The 14,005-nt window shown below is 41.7% G+C and overlaps 1 protein-coding gene across 6 annotated transcripts in view; it reads left to right on the forward strand.

Moving 5' to 3' along the window:
- The window catches only part of COL18A1 (collagen type XVIII alpha 1 chain), a 219,602-nt gene that overhangs the window by 185,431 nt on the left and 20,166 nt on the right, over window positions 1-14,005 (forward strand). For all 6 annotated transcript variants that reach the window (XM_048485027.1, XM_048485023.1, XM_048485025.1 and 3 more), the window contains 12 exons: window positions 273-344; window positions 1,395-1,421; window positions 2,446-2,490; window positions 2,635-2,697; window positions 3,735-3,770; window positions 5,348-5,437; window positions 7,398-7,427; window positions 8,108-8,134; window positions 9,830-9,892; window positions 11,903-11,977; window positions 12,784-12,819; window positions 13,284-13,337. In XM_048485027.1, the coding sequence (XP_048340984.1) occupies window positions 273-344; window positions 1,395-1,421; window positions 2,446-2,490; window positions 2,635-2,697; window positions 3,735-3,770; window positions 5,348-5,437; window positions 7,398-7,427; window positions 8,108-8,134; window positions 9,830-9,892; window positions 11,903-11,977; window positions 12,784-12,819; window positions 13,284-13,337 (618 nt within the window). The remainder of the gene's footprint in view (window positions 1-272; window positions 345-1,394; window positions 1,422-2,445; window positions 2,491-2,634; window positions 2,698-3,734; window positions 3,771-5,347; window positions 5,438-7,397; window positions 7,428-8,107; window positions 8,135-9,829; window positions 9,893-11,902; window positions 11,978-12,783; window positions 12,820-13,283; window positions 13,338-14,005) is intronic.

Below are 14,005 nucleotides of genomic sequence, written 5' to 3' on the forward strand. Positions count from 1 at the left end.
CAACAATCTAAAATTCCACGCTGGGGAGGCTTCAGAGAGAATGGAGGCAGGTGGGGACAAATATAAAAATGGTGAAAGAAAAGTGTTGTTTTTTTACAGGAGGAAATAGTAATAATTGTAAAACTTTTCTAATTTATTCTCTTAGTCACTGATCGATAGACTGTCTCTTGTGAATCTTTGGTTACCTAATATTAAGATACCCATAGTATTTCTATCCTGACACTTAATTTCATAACTCTATCTGTGGACTGATGGCATCCATTATTACCTAGGATGATATGGAAGGGTCAGGACTGCCATTTGTTTCTGCTGTCCCTGGAGCACGTGGACCAGAAGGGCCTCAGGTAACTTATCCCTTTTCTTTCTCTAAGACTGAGGTCTGATGATCACTTTCTTGGAAATAGGCTCTAACGATTAAAGTAGGGGTAGTTAGGCTTGCGATTAGACTGCACATTGATTAAACTTCTTTGTGGATGGTGTGTTTGTCTCTTCATTACTGACAGGTAATTCAAGTGATTAATAGTGCTGATGGGGGTAGTTGCACCGCAGTCAGGCACAGTGCAGGAATGGCATAGCTTCACCCAAAGCTGTGAGCTGCATCACGGCCAACTTCACAGCTGGTTTTTGTGAGATAACTTTGGGTTTTCCTGGCTTAAAAGGGCTTAGGGAGCCAGCTAATATCAGCCCTGCCCCAGGCCCACCCTCTTTGGCACTAGCACAAGCCCCTGTGCCAGAGCTGCACCACCACCACAGCTGTGCTGCTACCCTTGCACTGTACTCTTGTGCTCTCCTGAGTGCTTCCACAAGGGCCCCACTGCAAGCATAAATGCCCTTTATGTTGCACAAGGGGCACTTATACTGACAACAGGATTGCGCTGCCTCCACAGCACTTTCTCCCCCCTCCCCCACCATCAAGATTGCATTAATATTCTTCTACCACTCGTTATAATGGGATGCAGTCTGGAGAAAGTTATGCTGATGCCTAGCCACAAGTTAGCTGTGACTTGACTGCTCACGCACAGCCACAAGTGCCATGGGCCATTACAGATTCTTGCCAGGTAGTTGACCTAGAACCAGGGGTCTATCCTGGACCTGTAGCTACTTTCTATTTAGAGAGCCCTGCCTTACTCTGCTACTGCCAGTCTTGCAGACACTGAAATATGTCATGGCCACTGACATATTTAGGCCACTGACTCATTTTCTTCATAGTAAGCAGTGGAATGTTAAACAGACGTTGTAGATAGCAAGTGGAGTAGAACATTTCAAATAGGATACTACTGTGTAATTGTTATTAACTAACAATAGTACACTCAAATAGGTATCACTAAGTTCGGAGGGGCCTGTGATCTCGTGACAAAAGCCTGATTGATGACTGTTTCTTTTTTTTTTTGTAGGGACAAACAGGACTTCCAGGGCTCAAGGTCAGGAAATGTTTCAGCTGTATGTTAAACTGCTGGTAGTTACAAATATGGCTTGAATTGCCAGTACAAGGGCATTTTCGCACATCCAGAATAATCCACTTTCAATCCACTTTCACAATTATTTGCAAGTGTATTTTGCTATTTCGCACAGTAAAATCCAGCTGCAAAGTGGATTGAAAGTGGATTGAAAGTACATTATTCTGCATGTGCAAAAGTGCCCCAAGAAAGTTTTTGTAGATGGTGTCAAGTCAGATGCTTTTGCTGATCTGAACTCTGTTTCATTCTGTATTACATAATTTGTTTTCTTGCTTATCTTATAAAGATTAGGATATTTTCCCCAATTAGTCAATTTTCTTAGTCCCCTGCACAACGCAAGAAAAAAGGTGGAAAGAAGCCCAAAGGGTCGAACCCCAAAGCAGTGTATTGTGAGCTGCAGCATCACAACAAAGCACTCTGGATATAACAAATGCCATTGCACTGGGACAACAGTTCAGGGGTTTGCAAATCTGTCATATCAGATGCGGGCTAAGAGGAGTTAGTGAGAGAAAAAGGCAAGGTGTGTGTGTGAGGATGCCAAGTGCAGTTCTGTCAAAGTCAGCAAGACAAGGTTGTCCTTCTCATGTGATATGATTGTCACAAAACGTGGGTGTTGACCTTAAAACAGAGGTATCCAATTCTGGTACTTCAGATATTCATGGACTATAATTCCCATCAGCCCCTGCTGGCATGGCCAGAGTTGGACACCCCTGCTTTAAAACATGAATGCCTGTTGGCATGGCCCATTGTTGCAATAGACCTGGCAGAACACAGACAGATAGATGTGACAGTTTTGTGCAAAATACAGACCAAAGAACACATTGTCACAGATTTTATGTCACTGACACTAGTGTTTCTCTAAACCATAAAAGGATAGGAGTGACAGTAGAAGTGGGCAGAAATGCAAAATATGTAGAACAAAACAAAAATTGCATTCCTTATATAATTTATGAAATAAGGTTTATCTCTCTTTTAAAAAAACTTTCAGGGGGATGCTGGCAGCTCTGGTGTGCCAGGAGAAAAAGGAGACAAGGTAAGTATATGTCAGCTTGAGAAGCATGTCCAAAACCTTTTTTCATGAATCGTAGTTTTAAGGTTTTGTGTTATTAAAATAATTATCAATGGGAATTGAACTGGGTCACTAAATGGCATTTGCAATATTCTATGTTGGTTACAGGGAGACACAGGATTGCCAGGACTAGATGGTCGTCCCGGACTAGAGGGTTTCCCAGGGCCGCAGGTGTGCATCTGTTTTAATACAGTGACTTTTATGAGTTCTTGTTTCAGGAGACTTACTAACATATTCAAGGAAAATTAACAAATTATTTTCAAAAGGTTCTGGTCCTTGGATCAGTGAAATTAAGGGCTTCCTAGAATGCCTTATGTGCAAATATTGCTCCAGTAAAAAAGCACTGCAGAAAATTCACACATGGTAATTAAAATAAAACCTTCATGCATTTTGACTCCATGGCCTCTCCTCACTTCACACATATGGCTTTTGTTTGCATACCCTTAAACTCAGAAACTCTGCTATTTTTGGTTATCTGATTATGCTGTTCCGATATTATTATTTATAGCTTTCAGCGCACGTCATGATTACTTATTTGCTGTATTTACAGAATTCTTTTCAGCCAGCACTTTTGATTATAAAAACCATTTTCAGTGAAATCTTGTAAATTAGTTGGGGTGAGGAAAGAGGCCTGAGGGTTTCTCCTCTTCAGCCTTGTAGCTGTCCTGCCCTCTATTATTTCTTTCTTCACTGGACCAGTGGCTAGGCCAAGGGAAAAGGACATACACAGAGAAGACATGCTACAGACATTGATCTTCGTGGTGGACAGATCATCCCATTGTCTGTTCACTGGTTTCTGTGTGGCCCAGGTTCTGTTTGGCAGTTGCAGAGGCACTAAAGAAAGGTCAAATCCAGTCCTTTCCTCCATCTGTCTGGAAGCCCTGGCTGTTGCTGTTTTCCTTTTCTCAGAGTCTGTGGCAAGGCCAAGGGAAGCAGCAGAGCTCTACCTCATCAGAGGCTGATCTCACAATATTGACTGCATCCATCCTTAAATAGTCCTGTGAGAAGGATTGCTATGATTCCCCATTCACTCACAAGTTGGGTGCTGGTAGCTCGTCCAGTGAGTCCATGACTGTTACGGGAGCACAGGAACTGAGTCCAAACTGCCATCTGCTGGACCATGCTGCGTCACCAGACTTCATTCTTCATTGTCAGAAAGTATTTACTTTTTTGAAAATGTGCTCATGTCCTTGTGCTATTCTTTTCAGGGGGCACAAGGTAGCAGAGGGGATCCAGGAGATAAAGTAAGTATGTTCCTGGATTGGAGGAGAACCGCTAGTTTGTGAGTTACTTTGAAAAGTAGATTTAGGTTGCAGAAAAAGCCACTGATTTTTAATCCCCTGTGCAAATAAAGTAATTTGATGAATTCTTCAATTCCCTTAGCCTCTTGGCATGTACATTTTTACATATGTTCTAGCTACTGCCCTTGTCTGTTATCTCTGGGGCAGGAGACGTCTATGTGCCAGAATTTCCTATGGAAAATTTAGAGAGCTGGTGGGCAGGAAAACACAAAAGGAAATGCTACTTCTATTTAATGCTGTGATGAAAGTATCAAACTGAAGTGCCATAGCCATCTAATATCACATAGAACATGTAAGCCACATCTATATATTATGTACAGTATACAAAGCTAGAGACCCAAAATATATACTGATGATATAATGGTATACTAGGTCCTGAGTCTGTAAACTACCACAGTTTCACATTCAGAAGATCCTAACATCCGATGTGTAAAACAGAAGTATGAGATTGCTGGTCATTAAGTATTCTTGTTTTGGTAGGGTTTTTCCGCTTCATCAGCATTTCTTGTAAGTTTCAGTGTTGCCCTTTTATTTTGCAGAGAATTTATTATGCTATATGATGCATGTACAATTCTTTTGGGCTGTGGCCGTTTCCGCACGAAGGCGGAAACGGCCGGGTCGGCGTTTATAACGCCGACCCGACGACGCTGGGACCGTCCGCATGGACGGTCCTGGGAACAGCCGGGCAGCCGGCCCCATGGAGCGCCGGCGCCCGGCCGACCCGGCATGTCCCCGGGCCTCCGGCGCGTCGCCGAGGCCTGGGGACACGCCCCCCTGGCCCTGCGCACCTGCTCCAGCGGCGCAGGGCAGGGGGGCGTGTCCCCCAGGCCTCGGCGACGCACCGGAGGCCAGGGGACAAGGTGAGTGCCGGGTGGGGGAGGCGGCGTGAAGCCGCTGCCATTCGCTCGGCAGCGGCTTCACTGCAGCGTTTCCCCAAAAAGAGCTTTGGGAAGCGCTCTGGGGAAACGCCAGCTTCAGGCCGGGAGGGCGGCGCGAGGGCGGCACTGCTGCGTTGCAGCTGCGCCCCCCGTGCGAATGGCGGCCTGGAGACGGCGTTTTTACCGTCTCCAGGTCGCCATTCATTGCCCGTGCGGAAACGGCCTAAGTGATGTTAGATGGTTATGGCACTTTAGTTTGATACTTTCATCACAGCTTCACAACATTAAATATAAGTAGCATTTCCTTTTCGGTTTGGGCTTGGTTTATATTTATTGTTGTCCATTAAATGTATTTTTGTTGACTAGTCCCTGTCAGATTTGCAGGTTATGAAAATGGTTTATGTAAAATTTTAGCCTAAGTAGGTGATTGGGATTAGAGGCTGGAACTGATTTGTAGTGTGTGTTTAAAGTTTCAGAGTGATCTGACTTGGCATAATTATTCCCAAACCTCTTTGAAAAACAGAGCCTTCCACCTCATACATATTTTCTTGGTTGCACAAAGACAAGTTGGCCAAAATGTGTGCAATTAAGAAAGCCTAGAAATGAAAACTCTAAAACTTGTCAACTACTTTTTCTTTTGAGGGTGAACCAGGTCAAGATGGAATAGGATTGCCAGGTCTCCCTGGGCCCCCTGGCCCTCCAGGACAAGTTATCCATCTGTCCAGTGATGATGTAAGGATCTCTGTGTTTTTCTTTTACTCTTCAAGAATCATGTTGCCATCTTAATTTGGGTAAAGAATTGTGTTAGTTTTTGCTCCAGAGGTTGCTATAATATTTGCTGTTAGTTTTAAGGTGATGCTTTTATTCTAAACAGTTGCAGCTGGCAAATCACTACTACCAAGGATCAGTTGTCTGGTTTAAATTTCACTTGGGAGAATAATATGTATAGGGTCATGGATATGTCTGACATCTTCAGTTAAATGCCTTGAGATAAATAATGGGGTAGAAAATGTTGACAGAGAGAAATTTTTCTCTCTTTCTCACAATACTAGAACCAGGGGGCATTCATTGAAAATGCTGGGGGGAAGAATTAGGACTAATAAAAGGAAACACTTCTTCACGCAATGTGTGATTGGTGTTTGGAATATGCTGCCACAGGAGGTGGTGATGGCCACTAACCTGGATAGCTTTAAAAGGGGCTTGAACAGATTTATGGAGGAGAAGTCGATTTATGGCTACCAATCTTGATCCTCTTTGATCTGAGATTGCAAATGCCTTAACAGACCAGGTGATCGGGAGCAACAGCCGCAGAAGGCCATTGCATTCACATCCTACATGTGAGCTCCCAAAGGCACCTGGTGGGCCACTGCGAGTAGCAGAGAGCTGGACTAGATGGACTTTGGTCTGATCCAGCTGGCTTGTTCTTATGTTCTTATGTTCTTAAGTCATAACAGCAATGGATTCTCTTCATTTAACCAAGTGACAGTTCTGTGTTATAAGTGGTTTGAGATTTGGGCAGTTAAAAATAACACATTTTGCTTTGTATTTAGGCAATTTAATTTAGCACCCATTATTTTGACGCCGTAATCATCTGACTAGCAGTAGATGTGACAAAATTCTGTTTTGCAGTTTGTTATCAAAGTTTTAAAAAATGGGTGTATGGTCTATGAGCTGTTAAACAAATAAACTATGAAACTGACTAGTTTTTGGATATCATTTATTCATTTGGGTGTGAAAAGGTGACTTTTGGCATTATAACTAAACTTAATTGTGTAATGTAGAATAGATGACCTATACTGTCATCCAAAAAGAGTTATACTTTTGTAAGCCTCCTGAAGTTAATAGATTTAGGAGGGTGTATTTATGCACAGAATGGCACTATTAAGTTAAATATTGCAAGGTCTACTCATTTTTTTTGTATACTTGTCCACTATTGTCTTTTTAAATTTATATAGCAAAATTTATATAGTAATTGCATACTCAGAGATCCATACTTTTGTCAGTTACCTCAAAGCTATAATCTTAACAGTGGATCCTGCATATGTGCTTTGGAGACTATCAAAAACATCTTTGCTGGTTCAAATCAAATCATTGTGTGTCTAGTCTAGCATTCAGTGCAAGAATCCAGTAACCAGAAGGCCTAAATTATCCATTAGAAACAGACTGGCAGACCATGATCTACTACCTGTTCTTGGCTAGTTTCTCTAGTGAAGAGACTTGTTGCTTATGGTTTCTTGTTGGTTACCAACTATACATTCACACATCAAATTTAAATAGAAAAAAAATTATAGCTTTTTTCCTGCAGGCCATTAATTCAAAGCAATGTTGCATTCATTCATTTATAATCCATCTCATGTGTTATTTTCAATCAGTGGGATTCTGATAGTTAACTTGTTTCTTAAAGGAGGTTGGTTCTTTTAAAAGGAAAGAAATTGGAAAAGGCTTAAGAATGCTTCAGAAACTCTGATTTTTTGAAAAGTGTATTGATAAGAATATCACTTGGCTACAGTATTTTGTTATTTGGTAAGTTGCTAAGGCTCAGTGGAAAGATTTGTGGAACACTTTAGTGGGCCTTGGATCAGCATTTTACTTGTTGTTGTTGTTTGAATGCTCTGCCTAAGACTATGAAAAAAGAAAACCAAGATCATGTTTTTAACATGTGATTTTATTTTTATATACTTTTGTTTTTTAGACAAGCTTATCTAGTGTTCTGGGTCCAGAAGTAAGTAATCTACAATTATATGTAAAATTCAAGGATATAAAAATTGACTAAGATACCATACCATTTCCACATGGCCAAACTACACGTTATAATGGTTTTTAACAGGTCATGCCCAAGCTCCCTAATATGACTTTGACAGACATCATATATCACATTCAAGGGAATCTGTTTCTCAAGTGCATCTTCAGAGGTGTATCACAGAGGGAAGTCTGTTACATACTGTGTGTAACAGACTTCCCTCTGTGATACACCTCTGAAGAATCCAGCCACAGATGCAGGTGAAATGTTAGGAACAAGATCTACCAGACCACAGCCACACAGCCCGGAAAACCCACTACAACCACTAGTACGAGTTGGTCGCTTTGGGGTACTTTAGCCCTCAGACAACTTTGTGAGTGATTATTCAAAAACCTTTGGTACCTCAGGAAAGGGAAGATGTACAAATGCACCTTACAGTTTAAAAAATTATATTATTTTGTGTAAACTTTTGTGAAGCTTTAGCTGTATGGTAAGCTGGAAAAGTTCCATTTCCTGCAGGTAACAGTGGTCTCTGTTCAAACTTTTGGCTGAATCATTTAAAACAAAACTAATATTCTTACTGCATTTAAAAGATAAGCCGCAGCAATTGAAAATGATCACAAATAATATTTTCTGAAAGAAGTTGCTTTTTTTTTTTGCAGGGCAAACAAGGACATGCTGGTTTCCCAGTAAGTGTTGTCAAATATTAACATTACAGGTTATAATGGCGTGATGTTCATGCCGGGAAAGGTGCTTTCTAGAAATATCTGCACTTTACAACTGGGCATTAGGAAAGGTTGTCAAGGGATTTGGTGTCATAGTAATAAATATCAGTAACCTATTTTGAAAGCAAGAAGAAAATGGTAGTAGATGTTCTGAACATCTTTATAAAAACATCTGCAAAGATTATTAACTCTTTTGGCTTTCTTAGTCCGACTGGCAACGTAGTCTTGTTTTATTTTTAAATTTGTAAAACTTCCCTATCTGTTCATTGGGAGGAAATTCTAACTAGTCACAGGCAACCAGCCAAAAGGCCATTTACAGGCCTTACAGGTTTTTTAATGGGGTCCAATCCACTGTGCTTTTCCCTTCAAAGATACAAGAAGTGGGGTGATCCTGCTTCAAGCCTCAGCCAGGTGCTTTCTCTTCCAGTGACGAAGGGAGGGGAAACTACACCCGGGGCATGAACTGCCAGTGCGCACCCTCCCCACCCCGACATGCCCCTGGCCCCACCCCTCCATGTCACTGCAATGGTGGCATCCAGGACAAGGCACCCTGTATGTCCCCATTGCAGCTATGCGCCTGCTGATGGCCCAGAGATTTCTAGCAGGAAGGCTGTAACTGGGAGACTTAGCATGGAGGGGGGTGGTTGTTATTGTTCTCACTTAATCTCATTTGGCAAAGCTGGGTACACAGTCCCATTGATTTCCTTTCTCAGGGCCAGACCAACTTTGATAGCATCATGTCTAGAAAGATCTTGATTAGGATCCACCGCATGGTCACCAAAGTGCTTTCCTGCCTCTGTGCCTTATTGTATAGAAATGGCTGACCTCCTCCCGCCTGGCTGTTTTGGCACTTAAAAAAGCACACAGTGGAGGGGAGGGGGACAAGAGGACTGTGGACAAGATTGGGACAGCACAGAAGTTTAAAATGATTTCATATGGTGGCAGCATCCTTGTGGCCATGAGGACACCGACACATCTAGTTGGGCCCTCAGTGCTGTAAGCAGAGATCAGGACACCATTCCTGCAGTGCATCTGTTGCTGATCATAAATTTCAACTGCAAAGTTCTCAAGAATGTTCAAACAGAGCAAATTATTGAATGAATTTCCTCCAGTTCTGAAGCTTTTTTCTAGTAGTCATTCTATTATTTGCAAGGAGAGTCTGCTGTCCTTAAGAAAAAGAGGGAAAAATCCACACCACAATAAGCCATCCATTACCAGGATTGAGTACTTATGGACAACATGGTCTTCCTAGCTAACCCAACAGTTTTTAGATGTCCAATAGTTAAAGAAACTTTTTAAGGAGAGACTGCATATAAACATGGAAGAAGTTACGTATTTTTAAAGCAGAATTTCCCCAGGTTTTTTTCACAGTAATCTATCCCAAAGTTGTTCCATAGTAAATGTTTTGCCTGGCATTATTCACTGTCAGTTTTAAACCAGGGTGAGAAAATCAAAGAATAAGAGCATCCCATTGATGTGCAGCATTCTTTAATGGCTGTGTTGGAGGGACTTGAAGTTAGCAAAAAGCTCACAAAAAGAGGATTGCTTCTTTTAGCTCTACCACTGAAAATTCCCAAAAAAACTGGACTGAAGTTTTGATGCTGGGGCTTGTGCCACAATATTGTCATTGGGTTAATTCCACCATGGTTCTCTCTGCAGGGGCCAGTTGGACCAAAGGGTGACATAGGATCCTCAGGTCCTCAGGGTTCTTCAGGACCAAAGGCAAGAAGATTTTAATTACTTTCCTTAAGTTCTCCTAGTCTTACTGGAAAACATGGTCCAAGTAATACCTTTTTTTCTATTAAGACTAACCAAAATAATTCAACACAGTGCGTAACTTTTTGAATTCTCCAGAATTCTTCTTGAGGCTGGATGTTTTAAAAATGATGAGAGGGCTAGAATCTTACAGTCTATTTGATTGCAACCTGTATAGAATGTTTTGCTTGCTTCAGTGGGCAAACAGAATGACCATTTATGCATTCAGTGCTTTCCTTGCAGCAGTGGCATAGTAGTTAAGGGCAGGTGCATTCTAATCTGGAGGAACCGGGTTTGATTCCCCGCTCTGCCGCTTGAGCTGTGGAGTCATATCTGGGGAATTCAGATTAGCCTGTGCACTCCCACACATGCCAGCTGGGTGACCTTGGGCTAGTCACAGCTTTTCGGAGCTCTCTCAGCCCCACCCACCTCACAGGGTGTTTGTTGCGAGGGAGGAAGGGAAAGGAGATTGTAAGCCCCTTTCTTCTTCTTCTTCTTCTTCTTCTTCTTCTTCTTCTTCTTCTTCTTCTTCTTCTTCTTCTTCTTCTTCTTCTTCTTCTTCTTCTTCTTCTTCTTCTTCTTCTTCTTCTTCTTCTTCTTCTTCTTCTTCTTCTTCTTCTTCTTCTTCTTCTTCTTCTTCTTCTTCTTCCTCCTCCTCCTCCTCCTCCTCCTCCTCCTCCTCCTCCTCCTCCTCCTCCTCCTCCTCCTCCTCCTCCTCCTCCTCCCCCCCCCCATTTTTTGTGTAAATGGGATTCTCCTGCTGCGAAGTGTCCCCAGCTGAGCTGATCCTTCATTTTGCCTGCCTCCCATTTCCTTGTTCTATCTGTGCAACCTTCCTTTACGGAGATTTCCTGCCACCTTTTTTTGGGATTCTGTCTTTGGTCTATGTAAATTTGCTAGACCATGTAAGTTTTAAGTCAGTTTCAAGCAATAGGCCCTCAGCGTGAATATTAAAATAAACTTTCCATCCTTCTGAAATGGTGCTCAGAAGAGCAGGAAAACTGCTGCTGTGTAGGTGGGGAAGGCCACGAGGAACGAGAAAGCGCAAAGAGAATGAACCACATGTTGATTCCTTTCTCTCTCCCTGTGAAGGGAGTGGGAAAGCCATGCTTTGAGAGGTTTCAGAAACCATGGAGATTCTCTGATCTGAGGCACAGTGAGCTCAGATGAGATGGAAATGTGTGCGTATCTGAGAATCCAACCCAAAGGGAGTGAATGCTCAATGTTAAGGAAATCACAAGTGCATAAGTGGCCTATCATTAGATAGTATCAGGAATCCTGAGAACAAGAAACAAAATGAAAAAAGAAAAACCCAAAACCCTTTAGTTAGTTATTATTGGTGTCATATTTCCAAATAAGTTTGGACATCTTCAGTTATACATAGTGGCTTATGAGGAATGACATTTCATGCTTCCGTGAATGCTTTTGCCAATCTGTAATATTGCTAGTAATCACTATCCATGTTAGAAGAATTGTAGCTGACTCTTCACTGTTAGAGGAGAGAATGAGATCTATTACTGCTTTAGAAACAAAAATAGAAATAAATTTGTAACAAAGCCTAATATGGAAATAGCATTTTGCTGTATCCCTTGTAGAAGAGAATAGGTATCTTGCCATTGTCAAAAGAACTGGAAAAGAGGGCATTTGGGGCCAATTCAGGATCTTAACTCATGTGGACCAATCTAGCTTGGTTAGGCTTACATGTACAGGTGTACTGCAAAAAACACATTGAGAATCAATAGACACTTTTGCTATTTAGAGTCTGGACAGGTATCCTGGTAATTGTGGAACTTTCTATTTGTCAATATGTCTGATTGCCTCATTCAGGGACAATTGGGAAATCCAGCATACTTTGTAATTTCTTCGTTGCATTTAACATGAAACTCCTTTGCTGTGGACTATTCTGAAATTGTTGTAAAGATTATTATGTTTTGATCAGAGTTTTTCCTTCATGCTTGGTTTTTATCATTTGGATAGGGTGAAAAAGGAGAGCCAGGCGTTATAATTGGCCCTGATGGAACTGTCATAGCAGCTCAGGCAAAGGGCGAAAAGGTAGAAATAAAGATATTTTGCCTTTATTTAACGAATTCTGATCCATTTTTGTTCATGTTGCTTGGGAAGTTTCTGCACTATCCAAGTTCAGGACAGAGCCCTTCTTAAAGAGAAAGAATGAATAAGTACTCCTGACCAAGTCACTCATCCTCCAGTTAAACGTAACTGTCCTCTGGTGAGCTGGGAGGGATGCCACTGAATTTCTGGATCTGTTCAATCCATGCAGAATAAGTGTTCCCAGTCCTGTCAAGCCTTGGGCACTTTATGAAGTTTGAGGATGGGGAGGGTATACCAGCACAAAATGGCTGCTATGGGGTGTTGAGGCCACTTGCAAAATGTGTGGAGTTTCCAAGCTATCCATCCTCCTACATTGTAGCTATTCATGTAGATGATGTCTCCTGGATTCTTTTGAAGCATTTCCTGCTTCAGTGAGGTGGAGAAAGAAATGCTTTGCAGAAGAAAGAAGTGGATGCCAGGAAATCCATAAGTAGGTGCTCTGGTGCCCTTGGGCAGCCTCTTGGGGAATTAGTGATATGGTGTTTGCTGGGACCACTTAGATCAGATTCTTCAAATGAGAAACACTTCTGAATTTAAAATATTAATTTCTAGGGTATGAAAAAGTCAAATAATCATCTAGCACCAGTTGCACCTACTGTCGAATGATGTGAGCCGCCCAGAGACTGTCCCATTGAGAAAGGGCAGCCTAGAAATCTAACAAACAAATACATCCTTTAATCATCCAAACAAATTAATGTGAGACATTCTAACTAGTGATCTGTATTTATTCCTTTTGTCTTTGAATGCAGGGTGAGTCAGGCTCAAGAGGACCTGTGGGACCAGCAGTAAGTTATAAATAGTATATTTGCTTAGATAAAAGAAGTTGATGGGCCCAAATGCATTGAAAAGGGGGCATTGTTTCATTTGTGAAAGTTATATGTGTGTTATATGCTGTTACATCATGTCCAATTTACAGCAACCCTATGAATGAATGACCTTCAAAACATCCTATGTTAACAGCCTTACTCAGGTTTTGCAAACAAAGGAGCGCGGACTCCTTGGTTGAGTTAATCCATCTCATGTTGGGTCTTTCTCTTTTCTTGCTGCCTTCTGTTTTTCCTAGCATTATTGTCTTTCCAGTGACTTTCATCTTTCCATAATGTGACCAAAGTAGGATAGCTTATATTTGATCATTTTAGCTTCTAGGAAGAGTTCAGGCTTCATTCAGCTGTAATCCTGCTTTGGCAAATTCTCCTTTAATCCTCAATAGTAGTGGTTTCAAGTCTTCAGTATTTTATTTTCCTTCTAGGGGCCACCTGGGCGTCAAGGACAGAAAGGAGAAATTGGCTTTCCTGGAAGACCTGTAAGAATTGTTTTATTAGCTTTCTTCTGGTGTATATTCTGTTCTTATTAAGAGAGCAAGAAGAATAGAGTTGAATCTGCTTTATTCTGCAGTAAGTTGTAACAACTTCTGCTTTTTCCACAGGATGGGGATTAGATGGAAGTCTGTAGAAACCACTGATATCGATAGAGAAGTCTTTCATCTGCTTTCACTTGCCACTCTTTTCAGTGTGCAGCTCAGGAAATATTGTAGTTCTGGCTTAAGGGGCTACCTGGAATAAGAAGGTTAAGGCTGTCAGCATGAGATCAGAATTAAAGGGTATGCATAGAGAATATACATTATTGCTGATAGGATGAATAGCACACCTGCATCAGCATTGTAGCCGATAACCAAGCCATGGGATGACCAAGAGAATAATTCTTTGGAAGCTGCAGGAGAGGATGTGTGAATGCAACTATGCAAAGTGGTTTTGTGGAAGATTAGAGGGATGAATTGCTTTTGGCAGGAGGTTGCTTCATGGCCTAAACAAAGAGAGTCAGTTAGTGAGAAACCTTGAGGGCAAAAGTTCATTTTCCCAGGGAAAAGTGATCTGGATCCTATGCTGGAAAGTGACCCTGTGGAACCAGGATTTGTGTTGTTTTGGGGAAGAGGAAGGTGTGGCCAGAGAATGCTTATGGGGATGACTTGAG

This window comes from Sphaerodactylus townsendi, linkage group LG02 (genome assembly GCF_021028975.2).
Source record: "Sphaerodactylus townsendi isolate TG3544 linkage group LG02, MPM_Stown_v2.3, whole genome shotgun sequence".
In the NCBI taxonomy this organism is placed as follows: domain Eukaryota; kingdom Metazoa; phylum Chordata; class Lepidosauria; order Squamata; family Sphaerodactylidae; genus Sphaerodactylus; species Sphaerodactylus townsendi.